Source organism: Pristis pectinata, chromosome 11, assembly GCF_009764475.1.
Source record: "Pristis pectinata isolate sPriPec2 chromosome 11, sPriPec2.1.pri, whole genome shotgun sequence".
Taxonomy (NCBI): domain Eukaryota; kingdom Metazoa; phylum Chordata; class Chondrichthyes; order Rhinopristiformes; family Pristidae; genus Pristis; species Pristis pectinata.
The window spans coordinates 30,288,938-30,308,470 of NC_067415.1; the positions used below are offsets into that span (position 1 = coordinate 30,288,938).

At 40.7% G+C, this 19,533-nt stretch overlaps 1 protein-coding gene across 5 annotated transcripts in view; it reads right to left on the minus strand.

Moving 5' to 3' along the window:
* LOC127576244 (fibroblast growth factor 9) overlaps window positions 1-19,533 on the minus strand; it is a 198,536-nt gene that overhangs the window by 153,885 nt on the left and 25,118 nt on the right. For all 5 annotated transcript variants that reach the window (XR_007957196.1, XR_007957195.1, XM_052026693.1 and 2 more), the window contains exon 3: window positions 8,088-8,191. Coding sequence is in view for 3 of the 5 variants with exons in the window: in XM_052026693.1 (XP_051882653.1) it covers window positions 8,088-8,191 (104 nt within the window). In the remaining 2 variants the exon portion in view is untranslated. The remainder of the gene's footprint in view (window positions 1-8,087; window positions 8,192-19,533) is intronic.

Consider the following 19,533-nt stretch of genomic DNA (forward strand, 5'->3'; position numbering starts at 1 on the left):
AATGTCTTCTTAACAACCTTGTCCACCTTCAGAGATCTGAGATGTGCATTCCACGATCCCTCCTTTTTATCTACACTTTTCAGTACTACCATTTACTGTGTATAACCTTGACTTGTTTGCCTTCCCAAATTGCATTACTTTCATTTCTCTGGGTTGAATTACATTAACCACCTCACCCAGTCCACAGATACCTTCCTGTAGCCTAGAACTTTTTCCCTCACTATCAACCACACTGCTAATTTGAGTATCATCAGCACACTTCTTAATTGTGGCCCCTACATTTGACCAAATCATTTATATATACCACAGAGATCAAAGGCCTGCTATTAAGCCCTATGGAATCCATTACACTCAGCCCTCCTTTCACTAAAACCCCCACCAACCATTGCACTTGGTTTTCTACCACTGAACCAATTCGGAATTTAACTTGATGTTTGACTTTGGATCCCAACTTTTTCTTAACCAACCTGCCATATTTGTCAGAAGCCTTGCTAAAATCTATGCATACTATATCAAGTGCTCTACCTCATCGACACTATTGCCTCTTCAGAAAAACTCAAGTTATGTTAATCAGACATGAAATTATTTAACAAATCAGTGTTGATTGTCCTTAATTAACCTGTGCTTCCTTAAATGTTAATTTGTGTCATCCTTCAGGTTTTTTTCCAACAATTTGGTCACTACCAATTCCAGACTGACTGTAGTTACTCAGTCTGTCACTTCCTTCTATTTCAAACAATGGTACCACATCAACAACAGTCCAGGCCTCTTGGCATCATGACTGTAGCCAAACAGAATTGGAAAATTATAGTCAGATCATAAGCTATTTCATCCTTTCCTCCCTTGCTTCTTGTATTTATGCTTTTCTCTGATTTTCATTTAACCTGTCAATGTCTTCCTAATCTTTTTAGATTTATCCTGCCCTTCTGTTCCCCTCCAACCTTTTTGCTGTGTTAAGCTGTGAGTATATGTCAGTATCTCTTTTTTGATTTGTCCTATATGATGAGATGGACTATGACCTCACGATCTACCTTGTTGTGACCTTGCACCTTATTGCACTGCACTTTCTCTGTAGCTGTGACACTTTACTCTGTACTGTTATTGTTTTTACCTGTACTACATCAATGCACTCTGTACTAACACAATGTAACTGCACTGTGTAATGAATTGACCTGTACGATCGGTATGTAAGACAAGTCTTTCACTGTACCTCATGCAAGTGACAATAATAAACCAATACCAATACATCCAGGAGGTATAGCATTGGGAATTCCCCTTCCTTTACTAGATATTTATTCTGATCTATCACTCTTCTCCTCCTTGAATGTTTCTCACTTCCCAGACACTGAATCACCTTCAAGTAGCTCTTTCCTGTCCACTTTTACTAAATCATATCTCAGCCTTGCAAAATTGGCCTTGCCCCAGTTGGAAGTTATAATAATTTAATGCAGGTGTATAGTTTGACATGTGCAGGAATTTTATAGGTGGAGGAAATAAATTGAATGAATTTCCTCTATGTACATGCCTATCAAGACACTTTTAAGGTGACACATGAAATGCATCTGTACAGCCCCTGTAACCAGTATATATGTCATTCCAAGAAATAACCAAAGCTATACCTTGCTTTTTTATTAAGAGAAGGAAAATATCCAGTTAGCCCAGTTAAATTGTGAAATGTGTAGATTTTTGCTAACATTATTCATTCATTCGCTATCCCAGCATATCCCTGGAGAGAGTTGTTCCTGATTAACCGATTCTCTTTTAACTTCAATTGTAAAACATAGGTCAAGTGCTGTGTGCTTGCTCACAGGTCCACAGGAAACATGAAACAAATTTAAATCAGTTTCTGTACCCTCTGCAGGGAACAAAATCACATGAATAGTGACAAAGAAAAAATTCTCATTGGAAATATACGTCAGTGTTTATGAAAACACAATCTGCTACATTCCTGTATTGGAAGTAAACTTTTTCAGGTAGGCATCAGATTTCATGCAGTTATGTACAAGTCCACCTAACCTGCTGCAAACAAAGTGTTCACAAATGAAAATGGAAACAAGAAATTCATGTTGTAATTGCCTTATTATAACTGAAAGGTAATCACTAAAGTGGGGAACCTACAGGATATCTGATAGTAATAGGTCATTTAATTAGTTTCTATGGTGCTTTCCTGTGGAGAAGTTAATTCACAACCTGATACCTGGACAAAGTAGAAAAATTGATTTTAACATTTTTTCGCTCCATAATGCCAATTATGTCAAAAACAATATCCTTTGTTTTAAGACACTGCCCGGGATCTGTCTATTTGTGACACGTTTTAAGAGTGCTGGCCGTCATTCACGGTCTTAATCAAATAGCTACTCTTCATGTGTGAGCTCCAACCTGAAAGGCTGCCTCAGTGGGTTATTCATCCACAAAATACCAGTGAACAGACAATGCATTACAGTAATGCACACTGATCAAACACAGCATTACACAGTAGAAGACTGGATAAAAACATCTCTAACATTCATTCATGTATACTTTCTACAACTGTGCAACAATCAGGAACTCCAGTGTATTTTATTGATTATCACGATGTTAATTTCAGCAACAAGAAGTTATCACTGTTGAGCTTAGGTAACAGAATGAGGGATTAATGTTGGGATAACCTTGGTCCATATAGCTCAATAGCACAGCGTACAGCACAACAAAAATACTTCTACAGGCTATATCACTTTCATTATATTAAATGTTTTCTTTGTTTCAAAGTAGGCTGGTGTTCTGTTGTTATGTTATCTATATGCTTGTGGATTTATGCTGCAATAATTGTGTGTTATTTCCAAAACTCAATTCAAGCAAGGTTATTACTTTATTAGAAAGAAACATTTTACTCCAGTTTATTTATGTGCTACAGGGACTAGATCACTATCAAAGGTATTAGCGTGTATTCATTCAGCAAAATGTGTCAGCTGATGTTAGCCTGTGTAAGTAACACTTTCTGCATTGGTAATCTACTTAGCTATCTATTACAAAAACACTTATTCTGTTATATAAGATAGCACACCTGAGCAGGAGCTAATTTTATCTTATTCGTAAGTTATGTCTTTGGTGCAATGTTTTAAGGATCCAGAAGGTGGCATTTATTTAGTGAGGTTTCAAGATGTGATATATTTGAACAGACAATGCATTACAGTAATGCACACAGATCAGACACAGCATTACACAGTAGAAGACTCTGAATAAAAACATTCTGAGGCAACCAAAGTGCTGTATTCAGCCAGCTACTCTCATAAAATAAACCCCACTTAAAATATGTGTACTGATCCAGAGTAAAAATAACCTGTATTAGAAGTATGCATGAACAAAAACTATTAACCCAGTTCCAACAGCAGGGGTTACTTTCGGGAATGAAGTTACATTATGCAATTGCACAGGAATTCTCTGGATTCTTCAAACACTTGTAACAGCTAAGCATTTTAGATTAAATTAATTTGCATTTTATCTGCTTATAAAACTTAGGCAATCACTACAAAATGTTCTTGAAAATGAAAAGTAAATAATGCCCAAAGTTACATTTTTTAATCAAATAATAAACTCCACATAAGCAGAGAGCCTTATTATACATGGAGAGTGTATATGAAGGGAATTTGGACAACGCATCCAGTGGGTGTACAGACATTTTCCCTCAATCTGTCACTTCTTTAATGCTACAGTTCACTATCCTACTCACCACTTTAACTCCTGTATGCCTCCCTTTCCAATACACCCACATGTTCAGAGCTACTACAGGGATTTAACACTTCTGTTTCCTGCTTGTGATCATAACTAAGTACAGATAACAGGAAAGCATCTCACTTCAATTTTTTAGAAATCTGCTAATCTTGAAGTATTTTTATAGTCTTACGCAAAGAATCACTACAAATAAAATTGTAAAATAGTTTCCTGTAAATCACTCTAAATCATAGGAGAGTGTTCTGATCTGAGTAATTCCAATATCTATACTAAATAGTATGCAATATTGTAAACAGTCTGTAACCCATTTATTTCTACAGATATTATGTATTAAGCACTAAAGTCGGTCTTAATTGAACTAAATGGCTTGAAGCATTTTCCCATTTTTCACTTATTTGTTTTTTTTAAAAAGGATTCTGAGAGGACCTGCAGAATTAAATTGATTTTTTTTTCTTGTCAGGAAATAATTACATTTTCAGTCAGAAACTGGAAAAACAATGCTTGAAGAAGTTCAGTGTGTTTTAGAAGAACCTTCTTAAATCTGATCATTCACTTTCAATGAATAATCTCGCAGAGGCAATTTTCAAGGTCTTTAATTTTAACTGTCTTTCAGTAACTATTTCTTTTGTCTGTGTTTATTCTCCAGCAATTTTGAAGTTCTCACTTTCTTCTGACAGTTTTTTTATCTCTCTATACACATATATATACGTTTCTCTGTTTCTCTCTTAATAATGAGAAAATGTTTCAGGGCCATGACATTTTATCAGAAAGGTCATCAACCTGAAACATTATTTCTTTCTCCATAGATGCTACCAGACCTGCTGAGTATTTCCAGTATTTTCTCTTTTTATAGATTTCCAGTATCTGCAGTTTATTTGTCCTTCCCAGCCATCTTTAGCTGCTTCATCAATAGCCTTCCATCCACTGTAAGGACATCAGTAGGAATGTTCACTGTGCAGATATCAATGACCAGTTCAATTTGCAATTTGCAAAATCTATGCAATGAAACAGTCCATTGACTACTTAGAGGAAGATGTACAAGTTAACACTCAAGCTGCACAACTGCCAACCATGAACCATTTATGACAGAGAAAGATCTTACCAGGGCATTTGTCCCCAGTCAACACATTTTTGGGTGTCACCAGTGAACTGGACCAGCCACAGAAATAGTGCTGCAGGTCAAAAGCTGGGTTTGCTGTGGCAAGTGACTCATCTTCTCACTGCACAAAGGCTTTCGATCACTTAATGGCACAAATTAGGAGTGTGATAGAGTACTATCCACATGCCAGGACAAGAAACCAGTCAAGGAACAACACCTTCCAGGACAAAGCGGCCCACTTGTTTGATATCCTAATGTCTACCCTAAGTACTCAATCGCTCCACCCCCAGTAAATTGTTGTTCCAGAGTGTACCATCTGTAAAATGCACTGCAGCTAAGGCTGTGCCAACAGTACTTTCTAAACCCATGCCCTCTCCCACCAAAGATGAGAGCAGCAGACTTATGGGAACATCATGACTTGCAGGTTCCTTTACAAGTTGAATATCCTGGTTTTGAAATGTAATACCATTCCTTCATCAGTGCTGAAGCTAGACCCCTACCCAAAGATACCAGGAGTTGCTTCACCACACAGTGCAGCAGTTTAAGAAGGCAACTTAATACCACCTTAAGAAAATTTAGGAATGAGTAATAAATACCAGTGACAACCATCAGAGTAAATGACTAAAAGTATACACAAATATTTGACAGCTTTCTTTATGCTGAGGTAGTTTATAAGGTCACCAGGAAGAGGCTGTGTAATTGCTACTGCAACGTGGGTAAGTGGAAATAATAGAACCGGACTGTCAGAAAAAAATGTGTTTGGTGTGGGTGTGGTCTTGGCTCGTCAGACAAGTTGAGGGATTGTAGTGAGGTAAGGACAGGGGGTGGTGGGAAACCATACCTGGGCTGGAGCAGGTGTAAATGCAGCCTGAGACTAATATGGTCTGGAAGACTTTTATTTAGGATTTTGTGAAACTCAGTGGGGTTACACCATGAGACCATTTTGACAGAGATACATGGGGTTGAGACAATTTAGGTGGTGAGGGGTTGTGGGTGAGGCTGGGGTGGGGGCTGTGGGTGTTTGGCAGTGAGTGTTGGAAGACTCAGGACTCAGTTCTTAATATGGGCAGAATTATTAGAAACTATTCAAGAATGTGACAGGTTGGAGTCGGGACTGAAAGGAGTGGAAGGAACAAGGGAGGCTAGAAACACTTAAGGGAGGCCAAAACACACAACATCCTGTCACTAAGTGCCAAGAGAGAAAATGCTGTTTCTCTCTCTCTCTCTCTCTCTCTCTCTCTCTCCCTCTCTCTCTCTCTCTCTCTCTCTCTCTCTCTCTCTCTGCCATTCTTTCCACCACCACTCCTACCCAGTCTCCTTCACGAGCAGTTAAATGAGTAAAAGCAGCAGGAGGATCCTTTGTCAGAAAAGAAAGAAATAAAACTGGGATGAAATCCCAAATAAGTGCAGATAATACAAATCTGGTGCCACAGACCAGAAATAGCACAAGTGCACCATTATCAATTAAGGTTCCCTTGTTGGAAAGGTTATTAAAATACCATAAAAGTTTTTGTCAAAGTAATAAAGTAAAATTTGTGAAGTATGCTGAAGAAGGCCAAAAATTGGAAAAGATATTAACTAGATTGCATATGCAAAAAATAACCAGTTATAGTCCTTATGAAGGGTCTCGACCCAAAACGTTGACTGTTCATTTCCCTCCATAGGTGCTGCCTGACCAGCTGAGTTCCTCCAGCATTTTGTATGTGTTGTACTGAGTTAGAGAACCAATATCTTGCTTCATTGATAGGTCAACAGGAAGATAGATGGTCAGAAGCCTACAGCAGGTTATACAGTATTCATGGAGAGAGAAACTAGAGTCAATATTTCAGGTCAATGATCCCATCAGTAGAAATGGAAAAATGAGAAGACGACTGTTTCTCTCTCCACAGATGTTGACTGACCTGTTGAATGCTTCCAGCATTTTCTGGTTTTGTTTTAGATTTCCAGAACTGCTATAGGGCCATAAGGGGCAGCCAGTGTGGTTTTAGAAGCAATATGTCATGCCTCACAAATCCACTGGAATTCTTTGAGGAGGTAACTAAATTGGTAGACAAAGGCTATTCCAAAAGTATAATTACTTGGATTTTCAAAAAAATAAAGTTTCAAGTCTAAGGTTTATACAAGTATGTGGAATTAATAGAAAATTAGTAACCTTGCTTGAAAATTTACTTGATAATAAAAAACAAAAGGGAATGATAAATAGATCAGGCTGTGTCTGGCAACTTTTCAAAACTGGGGTTTAGGAACTGTTTAACAGTGTTCAAAAGGGTTTAGTCAAATTTGTTTATGTAGGCTAAGTGTCTGTATTAGTATGTACAGTGAAATCAGGAACAAGAAAATCTTACACGTGGCATAAATAGCCATTGACAAAGGAAAGAAAAGAGGGTTGGTTTTTGTTCTATCCTGAAAATTTCCATTCATTTGGAGGTTGTAAGGCTAATTGGGTATTGGGTGCACCTTGTTAACATGGTGAACTCGTGTTTGTTTAATACAGTATAATTCATTGCAGACAGCATTCCAAGTTTATTAATCAGTTAAGGTTGAATAATGCTTAATAGAGCTATTGCTTGACTGCCTTTGGAGTCACAAAGTGATTTAAATTTGGCATCATCTTGAAAGTTTCACCTATAGTAAGTTATTTGGGTGTCAGTGTAGATTAAGTAAATGGGAAGATTCCATAAGAGGTCAGATTATTCATGGTGATAGGATGGCTGCTCAAATGGCATTTTCTTGTACCATTCTGTTCTGGCATCTGTATGTTTATGAAAGTGTGTCAACAATTGTACTAAACACTGAGCTGTTTAGAAATGGTAAAAACACAAATTGTAACCAGAGAAGTAAGTAAAACAGAAATAATACATCAAGAGCAAAGGAAAGAAAAGAACAGCAATGAGAAAGAAATGTACTTTTGATTTAAAGTCACAGTCTGTAGGTCAACACAATGAGACACTGGAGCTTTTGTTGGCCCACAAAGGTTGGCATAATAGGACACATGAGCAACACTCTGGATCACTTTGAAATAGAGCCCAGATAGACTCATGAAAAAAGATACAGTGTCTACAGTGTGACAATGTAGCCTTGAAACTGTTTGCATTACATGTGGTTTTGGTAAAAAGAGCTTTAATTTTTGTTCTCTTTGTGATTCTTTGTCCATTATTTGAAATTAAACACTTCTCAATTTCTTTACAATTGGTTACTTATATTAATGAACAGTTCAATTCTCTTTCTTCGTATCAACCTTAACCTATCACTATCAAAAACACAAATGTGTACTTACCGATCCATATAGCTCTCCCTTCTCATTCATTCCGAGGTAGAGTCCACTGTCTACGCCACGAATGCTGACCAGGCCCACTGCTATACTAATGAACTCCAGAATACCTAATGATGGCAACGACAATAATCATAAATGCTCACATATAAAAAATAGATCCATTTAAAAAATGTGAAAATGCTCAAAATAATTAACATAATTCTAAATGTCTAAAATGTGTATAATCTTTCAAGTGGTAGCATTACCATTTGATTTTGTTGGTTATAAAACAATGCCTCTCCAAAGTTTTCAAAAGACCTCATTAAGTTCATTAGATTTCTACAAGGGACATCCTGCAGAATGTTTTGTAAATAAGTAAATATCTTAAGAAATTTTAAAAAGGGGAGTTCCAAAAGAAAACTCAGAGTACTGGAAAGATGTGTGCTGAGAGACCATGGCCCAGAAACTTCTGAATGCACTGTACTGCCGCCACAAAACAAGTTTCACTTCATTTAAGTCAATGATAATAAATCTGATTCTGAATCGATTATGAACTTCATCAATTCTTTGAACTTACTGGGGAATCAAAAAAGCTAGTAGGGATAGTCCAGGGAATTACAGACCAGTGAGCCTTATGTCTGTGGTGGGCAAGCTGTTGGAAAGGATTCTAAGAGATAGGATCTATGAGCATTTAGAGAGTCATGGACTGATTAGGGACAGCCAGCATGGCTTTGTGAGGTTAAGATCATGTCTCACAAGCCTGATAGGGTTCTTTGAGGAGGTGACCAGGAAGATTGATGAGGGTAGTGCAGTAGGTGTGGTCTACATGGATTTTAGTAAGGCATTTGACAAGGTTCCACATGGGAGGCTTCTTCAGAAGGTCAGAGGGCATGGGATCCAGTGAGGCTTGGCCGTGTGGATTCAGAGTTGGCTTGCCTGTAGAAAGCAGAGGGTTGTGGTGGAGGGAGTGCATTCAGATTGGAGGGCTGTGACTAGTGGTGTCCCACAAGGATCGGTTCTGGGACCTCTACTTTTCGTGACATTTATTAATGACTTGGATGAGGGGGTAGAAGGGTGGGTTGGCAAGTTTACAGACGACACAAAGGTCGGTGGTGTTGTGGACAGTGTGGAGGGCTGTCGAAGCTTACAGAGGGATATTGATAGGATGCAGAGCTGGGCTGACAAGTGGCAGATGGAGTTCAATCCAGAGAAGTGTGCAGTGGTACACTTTGGAAGGACAAACTCCAAGGTGGAGTACAAGGTTAATGGCAGGATTCTAGGCAGTGTAGAGGAGCAGAGGGATCTGGGGGTTCATATCCACAGATCACTGAAAGTTGCCTCACAGGTAGATAGGGTAGTTAAGGAAGCTTATGGGATTTTAGATTTCATAAATCATGGGATCGAGTTTAAGAGCCACGAGGTAATGATGTGGCTCTACAAAACTCTGGTTAGACCACACTTGGAGTACTGTGTCCAGTTCTGGTCGCCTCATTATAGGAAGGATGTGGAAGCATTGGAAAAGGTGCAGAGGAGATTTACCAGGATGCCGCCTGGATTGGAGAGTATGGATTATGAGGAGAGACTAAGGGAGCTGGGGCTTTACTCTTTGGAGAGGACGAGGATGAGGGGAGACATGATAGAGGTATACAAAATATTAAGAGGAATAGATAGAGCGGACAGCCAGCGCCTCTTTCCCAGGGCACCAATGCTCAATACAAGAGGGCATTGCTTTAAAGTAAGGGGTAGGAAGTTCAAGGGAGATATCAAAGGGAGGTTTTTCACCCAGAGAGTGGTTGGTGCATGGAATGCGCTGCCTGGGGTGGTGGTGGAGGCTGATACATTGGTCAAGTTCAAGAGATTGTTAGATAAGCATATGGAGGAATTTAAAATAGAGGGATATGTGGGAGGAAGGGGTTAGATAGTCTTAGGTGTGGTTTAAAGGTCGGCACAACATGGTGGGCTGAAGGGCCTGTATTGTGCTGTATTGTTCTATGGTTCTATGGAATGTATCTTAGGGTTTGTGTGAGGGTTTCCCAACCTGTCCAGTAAAGGTGAAATTGACAAAATAAAAGATTGCAAATAGAGTGTAGCGGTTAGCGTAACACTCTACAGCACCAGTGACCTGGGTTCAAATCCGGCTGCTGTCTGCAAGGAGTTTGTATGTTCTCCCCGTGTCTGCGAGGGTTTCCTCCGGGTGCTCCAGTTTCCTCCCACATTCCAAAGATGTACGGGTTAGGAAGTTGTGGGCATGCTATGTTGGAACCGGAAGCGTGGCAACGCTTATGGGCTGCCCCCCAGAACACTGTATGCAAAAGATATATTTCACTGTGTGTTTTGATGTACATGTGACTAATAAAGATATCTTAAATCTTAAATTAACCTTGAATAAAGAAATTAGACAAATGTGGCATTTATTGACACATTTGTTGATATTAATGGTAATGTAGCTGTGAAGGACAGGTGGAGGAAATCTCTGCAGGCCAAAACGTGGAGGTGGATGAATGAATGTTTGCCTGAGGAAGTGACATTAGAACCCCTTTTTTTGGAATGATGTGTTGCTGAAACAATTATGAGGAAAGATGCAAGAGATTGTGGCCCCCTAGATTGTGCAGCTTGTGGGACATTTCAGAGGACAATCAGTTGTATCATAACTGTTGATTTAAAACAGAATAAGGATAAAACCCTTGCATTGAATTTGAACACAGTAGCATCACTTTAAGTCCAGTGACCATTGCAAAGTCCTTGGCAGACATGTGTCCAAATTGGGAGAGCTGTCCCTCAGACTAATCAAACACAGACTGACATTGTCATGCTGACAAAATCAGACCTAACAGACAACCTCCATTACACGCCCGGATGCACCCTGTCCACTGGAGGTGGAGGTACAGTGAGAAACAGATAGAAGGCAGTAGCCCTGGAAGTCCTTAACGTTTGCCTGGATACCCCGTGAGGTCTTATGACATGAACAAAGAAACCTCCTCTTGATTAGAACCATAGAACAATACAGCACAATACAGGCCCTTCGGCCCACCATGTTGTGCCAACCTTCAAACCACTCCTAAGACTATCTAACCCCTTCCTCCCACATATCCCTCTATCTTAAATTCCTCCATATGCTTATCTAACAATCTCTTGAACTTGACCAACGTATCAGCCCCCATCACCACCCCAAGCAGCGCATTCCACGCACCAACCACTCTCTGGGTGAAAAACCTCCCTCTGACGTCTCCCTTGAACTTCCCCCCCCCCCCCCATTACCTTAAAGCCATGCCCTCTTGTATTGACCATTGGTGCCCTGGGAAAGAGGCGCTGGCTGTCCACTCTATCTATTCCTCTTAATACTTTGTATACCTCTATTATGTCTCCTCTCATCCTCCTTCTCTCCAATGAGTAAAGCCCTAGCTCCTTTAGTCTCTCCTCATAATCCATACTCTCCAATCCAGGCAGCATCCTGGTAAATCTCCTCTGCACCTTTTCCAACGCCTCCATATCCTTCCTATAATGAGACGACCAGAACTGGACACAGTACTCCAAGTGTGGTCTAACCAGAGTTTTGTAAAGCTGCATCATTACTTTGCGGCTCTTAAACTCGATCCCACGACTTATGAAAGCTAACATCCCATAAGCTTTCTTAACTACCCTATCTACCTGTGAGGCAACTTTCAGTGATCTGTGGATATGAACCCCCAGATCCCTCTGCTCCTCTACACTGCCCAGAATCCTGCCATTAACCTTGTACTCCACCTTGGAGTCTGGCCTTCCAAAGTGTACCACTTCACACTTCTCTGGATTGAACTCCATCTACCACTTGTCAGCCCAGCTTTGCATCCTATCAATATCCCTCTGTAAGCTCTGTAAGGTAATTAGACCAAATGTCCTCCCTCAGCTGACGCATCGGTGCCTCTCCATATTGAACACTTGGAAGAAGCACTGAAAGCAGCAACAGCACAGAATGTGCTCTGGGTGGGAGACTTCAACATCCACTACCAAAACTGGCTTGGTAGCACCATCACAGACCAAGCAGGCTGAGTCCTTAAGGACGCAGCTGCCAGACTAAGTCTGCAGTAGGTCATGAGTGAACCAACATGAGGTATAAACCACGAGCTCATCCTTGACAGTCTATCTGTGGCAGATGCCTCTGTCCACAAGCACACAAGAAGTGCCCTCCACATAATCTTTGTGGAGGTAAAGACCCTCCTTCACACCAGGGACTCCTTCTATTATGTTGTGCACCATAAGGATTGTGTTAAATAGATTCATGATAGATCTGACACATTAAAATTGAGTATATAAAATATGCTGTGGATCATCATCATCAGCAGAAATGTACTCCAACATAATGTGGAATCTCATGCATATCCCTCACTCTACTGCAAATTGGTAAATTGATTATTATCACATGTACCGAGGTACGGTGAAAAACTTCTTTTGCATGCCATCCATACAGATCATTTCATTACAACAATGCATTCAATACAAGAGAAAACAATAACAAAATGCAGAATAAAGAGTTGTAGCACAGAGAAAGTGCAATGCAGGCAGACAATAAGGTGCAAGGCCATAACAAGATAGATTGTGAGGTCAAGAGTCCATCCTATTGTACTAGGGGACCATTCAATGGTCTTATAACAGCAGATAGAAGCTGTCCTTGAGCCTGTTGGTACATGCTTTCAGGCTTTTGTATCCTGCTCGATGGGAGAGGGGAGAAGAGAGAATGTCCAGGGTGGGTGGAGTCTTTGATTATGTTGGCTACTTGAAGTGTAGACAGAGTCCATGAGGGGAGGCTGGTTTCCATGATGCGCTGGGCTGTGCCCACAACTCTGCAGTTTCTTGGGGTCATGGCAGAACAGTTGCCATACCAAGCCATGATGCATCCAGATAAGATGCTTTCTATGGTACATTGATAAAAATTGGTGAGGGCCAAAGAGGACATGCCAAATTTCTTTAGACTCCTGAGGAAGTAGAGGCCCTGGTGAGCTTTCTTGGCCATGCCGTCTACATGGTAGGACCAGGACAGCCTATTGGTGATGCTCACTCCTAGGAACTTTCAACCCTCTCAACCTCAGCACCGCTGATGTAGACAGCAGCACGTGCTCTGCCCTCCCTTTCGTTTTGCTGATATTGAGGGAAAGGTTATTGTCATGACACCATGTCATTAGTCATTAAAGCCAGGGAATCAACCCTGATTCAATGAGGAACACAGAAGGCCATTCTAGGAGCAGTGAAGTTGCAACACATGTTTGTCAAAAGCTTGCAATTTCACAATTAACAGATCAAAGTTCTGCAGGTCTTGAACGTTGGTGGACAATAAACAGCTAATGGGAAGAGGAGATGATGGCGGGGCTAAAAATAAGAGTAAAGCATTTGTAACCAAGTTCAGCCAGAAGTCCTCAGCAGATGATCCATTTTGGCTTTCTCCTGAGATGCCCACCATTACAGAGACCAGTCTGCAGCCAGTTTGATTCAGTCCAGCTGGTATCAAGAAATGGTTGACAGCATTGGATAAAATGAAGACTGTCAGAGACATGTTAAAACAATTCAAATAGCTTCAAATAACTTGTTAGAAATTGAAGTTAAGTGTAAAAGTACCATTGGATATTAATTAAAAAATAAAGTTAATAGCAAAATAAGGAAAGATAAACAAGTTTTAAAATCTCTTTATGTCTTTCAGAAGCTGTGACTTGCATGTCAGTAGTTGGAATGACATTATTATCCCAAGTGAAGTATTGATGGGTCAGGGCCTACAATGGAAATGGTGAAAAGGGCGACACCACAGTGCCAAGCAGAAGGAAGAGGAAAATGTGAAGCAAATTTGTGTATGAAGAATGGTGGTCGAGGAAGAGGAGAAAGAAAGTGGTTTAACCAAGGCTCCACAATGGAGCAGGTTCATGTTTAGAGGGTGGGTCCATTTGTGGTCTGTGGTGGAGAAATTGTTTAGTGTGTCAGGGCAGGGCCAAGCAAAGGTTGGGGGAATAGAATAGGGGGTTAATGTGCTTAAAGGTCCCCTCAGCTTCCCCAAATAAGCTGTACTGAGGAATAAAACAGGGAAGACCTAGTGCTAACGCACTATTTAAAAGCACATGTTCTTCATTAATAAGAGTTTTTTTTGTTCAGGCACATCCAAATAAAGACATAGCTGGACAAAGCCAAACAGTTTCTATACTTATAAACTGAACCTTTGGAAATAGTCAGGGCTGCAGCACAAGTGTAATTATCTTTGCTTCTCCATATTCATATACAGTCTGCTCTAGCACCAGAAACCATAGATGGAATTCAGAAACCATGCTCTTCAGAAGCAGAGCACAGGCAAAGGGAAAACGCTTGACATTTTCTGTGTGCAGCAGCTGTTTTAGATGGATGAGAGTTCGCCATCATCAGTCATGGAAATAAACTATTCTTGTTGACTCATTATTTTGACTTTATACTAGTTGATCTTCAGTGGTTTTGCTCACAGGTGATCCAAGGTTCAGTTAACAGGATGGGAAGTGTAACATGGTGGCAGGTACTGGAATGTAACAGGAAGAAGACCAGAGGAACCGGATGAAGAATTTTCAAACAACAAGTATTGAACCTTGAGATAAATGCCATTATCACTATTCAATCAAACTGCTACTGCAACAAACTTTGATAACAACAAACAGTGTTCTGATGTTGGCCCAGCATTTGTGGTCAGCTGCAGAACACAACACTCACCTCTGACCTTGAATAAACATCCCCACAAAGGCCTGGCCAGCCTTACACCGAGAGGATCATTCTTCTGATACCTGCTGTCAGGCATTAGTTCATCAAGATCTCTGGTGAGCAGCAGCTGTTTTGACATCAAGTTGTCTGAGCAGCCAATTGCATTGAAAAATTCTCAGCCACAGCATGCACAATTTTTAATAAACATTTTAAACGTCATGTAGAGTCCCAAATAAAGAAGATAGAAGACAAAATAAGTTTTTAAATGTAAAACCCCCAACTGAAATATGAGCAGATTACAATACACATAAAATTTGGTCATTTGCTAAGGACCATTTACAGCATGTATGCTTTTAAAAACTTAAAATGTTGCATGATGCCCGAGTAAGATTTTCGAAATACTTTGCACAGATTCCTGCCAGTCCAATTCAGACCTCTTGATAGCGATGTAAATGGCTGTAAAGTCTATAAAGGTCAGCTGAATCGCTGACCGTAACTTCAGGTCTTTGTCAACTCTGTATGGGTGAAAATCCCAAGCAGACTAATATTGTAAATATTAATAGTTTCATTATCATTACTTCATAAATCTTTCCCCTGCATATAATTGATGTCAATGGAATAAGTTGCATAAGTTACTACCAATCGGGGTGAATTTGTGGGTTTATGTATGAGTCCAATATATGGCAGTAGTGTAGCAGTTAGCGTAACACTATTACAGCGCCAGCAACCAAGGTTCAATTCCGGCCACTGTAAGGAGTTTGCATGTTTTCCCCGTGTCTGCGTGGGTTTCCTCTGGGTGCTCCGGTTTCCTCCCACATTCCAAAGACGTAAAGGTTAGGAAGTTGTGGGCATGCTATGTCGGCGCTGGAAGTGTGGTGACACTTGTGGGCTGCCCCCAGAACACTCTATGCAAAAAGATGCACTTCACTGTGTGTTTCGATGTACATGTGACAAATAAAGATATCTTATCTTATGTTCCAACATTCACATGCTATAGTGAGGAGCCTGTCTAAAACTGGGGATGGTCTGGGGATCCTTCTCAAGCTCCCACTACATTTCACCCCCCCCAACCCCTCCCCCTCATTCAACACCCCCTCCCCCCACCCCCATGTTGCTGAGCAGAATGGCATTTGGAATGGGCCAGAAAGTTTGACACTGCAATTTTTCAAAGGACCACTGCAACATTGCAATCTGGCGGATGCAGGCTGTTAGTAGAATTATTTAATTATAGCAATTGAAAATGAAAACAGAATCATACTTATGCAATCTTGGGATTTTCATCACATAACTTGGTAACAGTTTCACATCACAAGGAGCTATACACTTCTGTATAAGCCACCATCAGTGAATGCCACTCGACTGGGGAACTGGATTGCTGTTCCCATTGGCAGGTGGTTCAAGAACAAAGTGACACAGATTTACATTGAAAGTTAGAAGATACAGGAGGGGGGTTACGAGAATTAACTTTTTTTATGCAGAGGGCAGTGATGATCCAGAACTCATGGCCTGGTGGGAACAGAAATACAAAGAGTCAGAGTCCATCTGAGGTTTCAAAAGGGAATTGGAAAAGGCTTTGAGAGAAAGGTCTAAGTGCAGGGTAAATCACGCCTTACAAACTTGATTGAGTTTTTTGAGATGACTGATGAGGGTTGGGCAGTGGATGTTGTACACATGGACTTCAGTAAAGCATTTGACATGGTACTTCATAGTAGTCTGATCCAAAAGATTAAGGCACATAGGATTCACAGAGACTTGATTGGCTTGGCCATAAAAGTCAGTGGGCAGTGATGGAACAGTGTTATTCTCACTGGACGTCTGTGAGCAGTGGTGTTCTGCGGGGATTAATGCTAGGACCTCTGTTGTTTGTGATATATAGAAATGATATGGACAAAAATATAGGTGGGCTGATTAGTAAGTTTGCAGATGGCACAAAAATTGGCAAAGTTGTGGATAGCAAGGAAGGTTGTCAAAGAATTCAGCAAGGTATAAGCCAGTTGGAAATATGGGTGGAGGTATGGCAGATGGAATTTAATCCAGACAAGTGTGAGGTGGTGCATATTGGAGGTCAAATGTAAGAGGAAAGCACACAGTAAATGGCAGGACCCTTAGGAGTACTGATGTACAGAGTCCATAGCTTCCTGAAAGTGGCAACACAAGTAGACAAGGTGCTAAAGAAGGTGTGTGGATAAAAGTAGGGAAGTCATGTTGCAACTGTATAAAATTTTGGTTCGGCCATGTTTGCAGTATTGTGTACAGTTCTGGCCACTGCATTACATGAAGGATGTGAAGGCTTTGGAGAGGATGAAGAAGAGTTTCCTCAGGATGTTACCTGGATTAGAGAGTATTTGCTATAAGGAGATTTTACACAAACTTGGATTGTTTATTCAGGAGCATTGGAAGCTGAGGGGCGACCTGATAGAAGTACATAAAATTATGAGAGGTACAGACAGGGTAGGTGGTCAGAGTCTTTTTCCCAGGGTGGAAGTGTCCAATACGAAGGAATATAGATTTAAGATGGGGGGGGAACGTTCAAAGGAGATTTGTGAGGCAAAATTTTTACACGGAGGGTGGTAAGCACCTGGAACTCGCTGTCATGGGAGGTGGTGGAAGCAGATACAGTAGTGACATTTAAGAGGCATTTGGGCAGGTACGTGAACAGGCAGGGGTTGCAGGGATATGGACTACGTCCAGGCAAATGGGATTAGTTTAAATTGGCATCATGGTCAGTACAGACATCATGGACCTAAAGGCCTGTTCCTGTGCTGTACTGTTCTGTGTTCTATGCAGCGGGAATGGGATTGAATAGATTGCTATATAGGGCACCAATGTTGACTTTGTGGGGTGAATGACCTTCTGTGCTGTAACAATTCTGTGAAATTCTTCAACACTCTGTCTCCTTCTGAAACAAAGTGTGAGACAGCTGTTGATTCAAACATCAACTTCAAGCCTAGCCTTTCAGACAGCCACAGTCTTCGTGTTAGTGAAATCACTCAATAACCAAAAGAGTTCTCCACAGGTAACTTTATCTTTGTGGTGTTCCGATACTGCTTGAAGCCTTATTTTTGACCCACAGTCACTATCCTGAAGTTTTAAGATTGACTAAATCAAACTGAAATAATGTTTAAATTGATTTAATTGATTATCTTTTCTATTAATGTTTTTGTAATTCGGTTTGTTTCTTTCCTAAACCCTTAGCACTCTAGTTCTGTAGCAGCTCACCACACTTTCTGATTTCTTCAGTTCTAATCTGAGTAGATGCAAAATTAGATGGAAATAATGAATGGTAAGTCAAGTGGATCTTGCTTGCAGCACTCACAATTCGTAGGAACACAGGAGTAATGTTGTTTATCACAGAGAATCTAATTCACGCTGGAATGGAATTGACTGAATTGAGATAAATTTGACTCACCACCTGTGGTCCTGCCACCAGTACTTACCTGGCTTTGACATGGGTCACCAATCAAGCTGACCCTCCACAGTCAGGAAGTGCCAGTGAGGTACACTGAGGCCTCACCAGTAAGTATATCCCAGGTGGTCTCAAAACAAGGAAGGTTTTATTTTTATAGTTTTTAAATGTTTTTGATTTTCAGAAATATTTGAAAATACTATTAAAATAAGTTTAAAGAAAATAAGTAACTCCTTGTGTCCAGATCTGGAATCCCTACTCAGGTACAACTGGCATACAATGCTGGGAAAGCCCAATGAGACAGGACTCCATCACATGGGGTCCAGTGATGGAGCAGAACAACAGATGCCTTGGCATCTGCCACTCAGCACGTCCTGGACTTACAGTGGGTCCATGTAATTCTGGGACCTGATTACCTGGGAACAGCTGAATGCGGGCACTTCCTATTGGATAATATAGTTCAACCCATTAAATCAAACTGGATTTTTATTTGCAGAAGGAGGATTTCTTAAACTTGATTTTTCTGGGTTCTGCTGCAGTGCTGGGCTGGCATGGATCCAAAAATCTAGCTCTTGCCTTGTGCACCTAGTTCACATCACAACTGATTTTTGAAATTCTTCTTCACAAGCCATCCCTCAGAATGATCATCAAAGATGATTTGCCTCCACTCCAGTTTTGTGGATTGGGGTGGGGTGGATGAGCAAAGCATCACCAATGTCCTCTTCCAGGTCAACATTGCCAGTACTGAGGCCCTAACTACACCCGGTCTTCTACCTCAGGCAGGCTAACGTCATTTACATTCCCGCACCAAACTCCTGAAACAGATGCTCTACTCTGAGCTCTGTCACAGAAAGAGAATACAAGACAGACAGAGGGGGAGAAAAATCAAGAATTTGCCCAAAGCCTCCTTGAAGAAATGCAAAACCCCGACTGACTCCTGGGAATCTCTGGCCTATGACAGCTCAATGTGGAGAGGGGACATTCAGGATGGTATTAAGAACCTCAACTCCATGCACTGGCAACATACAAAAGCCCTGCAGAAGGGACACACTATCTCTCAAACTAACCACCTGCCTACCTCATCAGGCAATTACTGTGCCATTTGTGGTATCGACAAGGTTGCAACATAGGTATAAAGAGCTCTTTTCAGTATGTAAATTATTTAATGTAACTCCAACACCAAGTCATCCTAATTTGAGTGTGGGATCACCCATAGAGTGCATATCATCTGTCAAATAATTGCATGAGAGTTCTGGGAACTAGGTCCTTGATGTTCAATGGTTCTTTCATGTTAGTTTTTCCCACATTCTTAGTTTTGCGTGGCTCCTGTGTTAATTGATTTGGCTCGGTAATCAATTACTCTGGAGGTTTTCTTGCCATTAC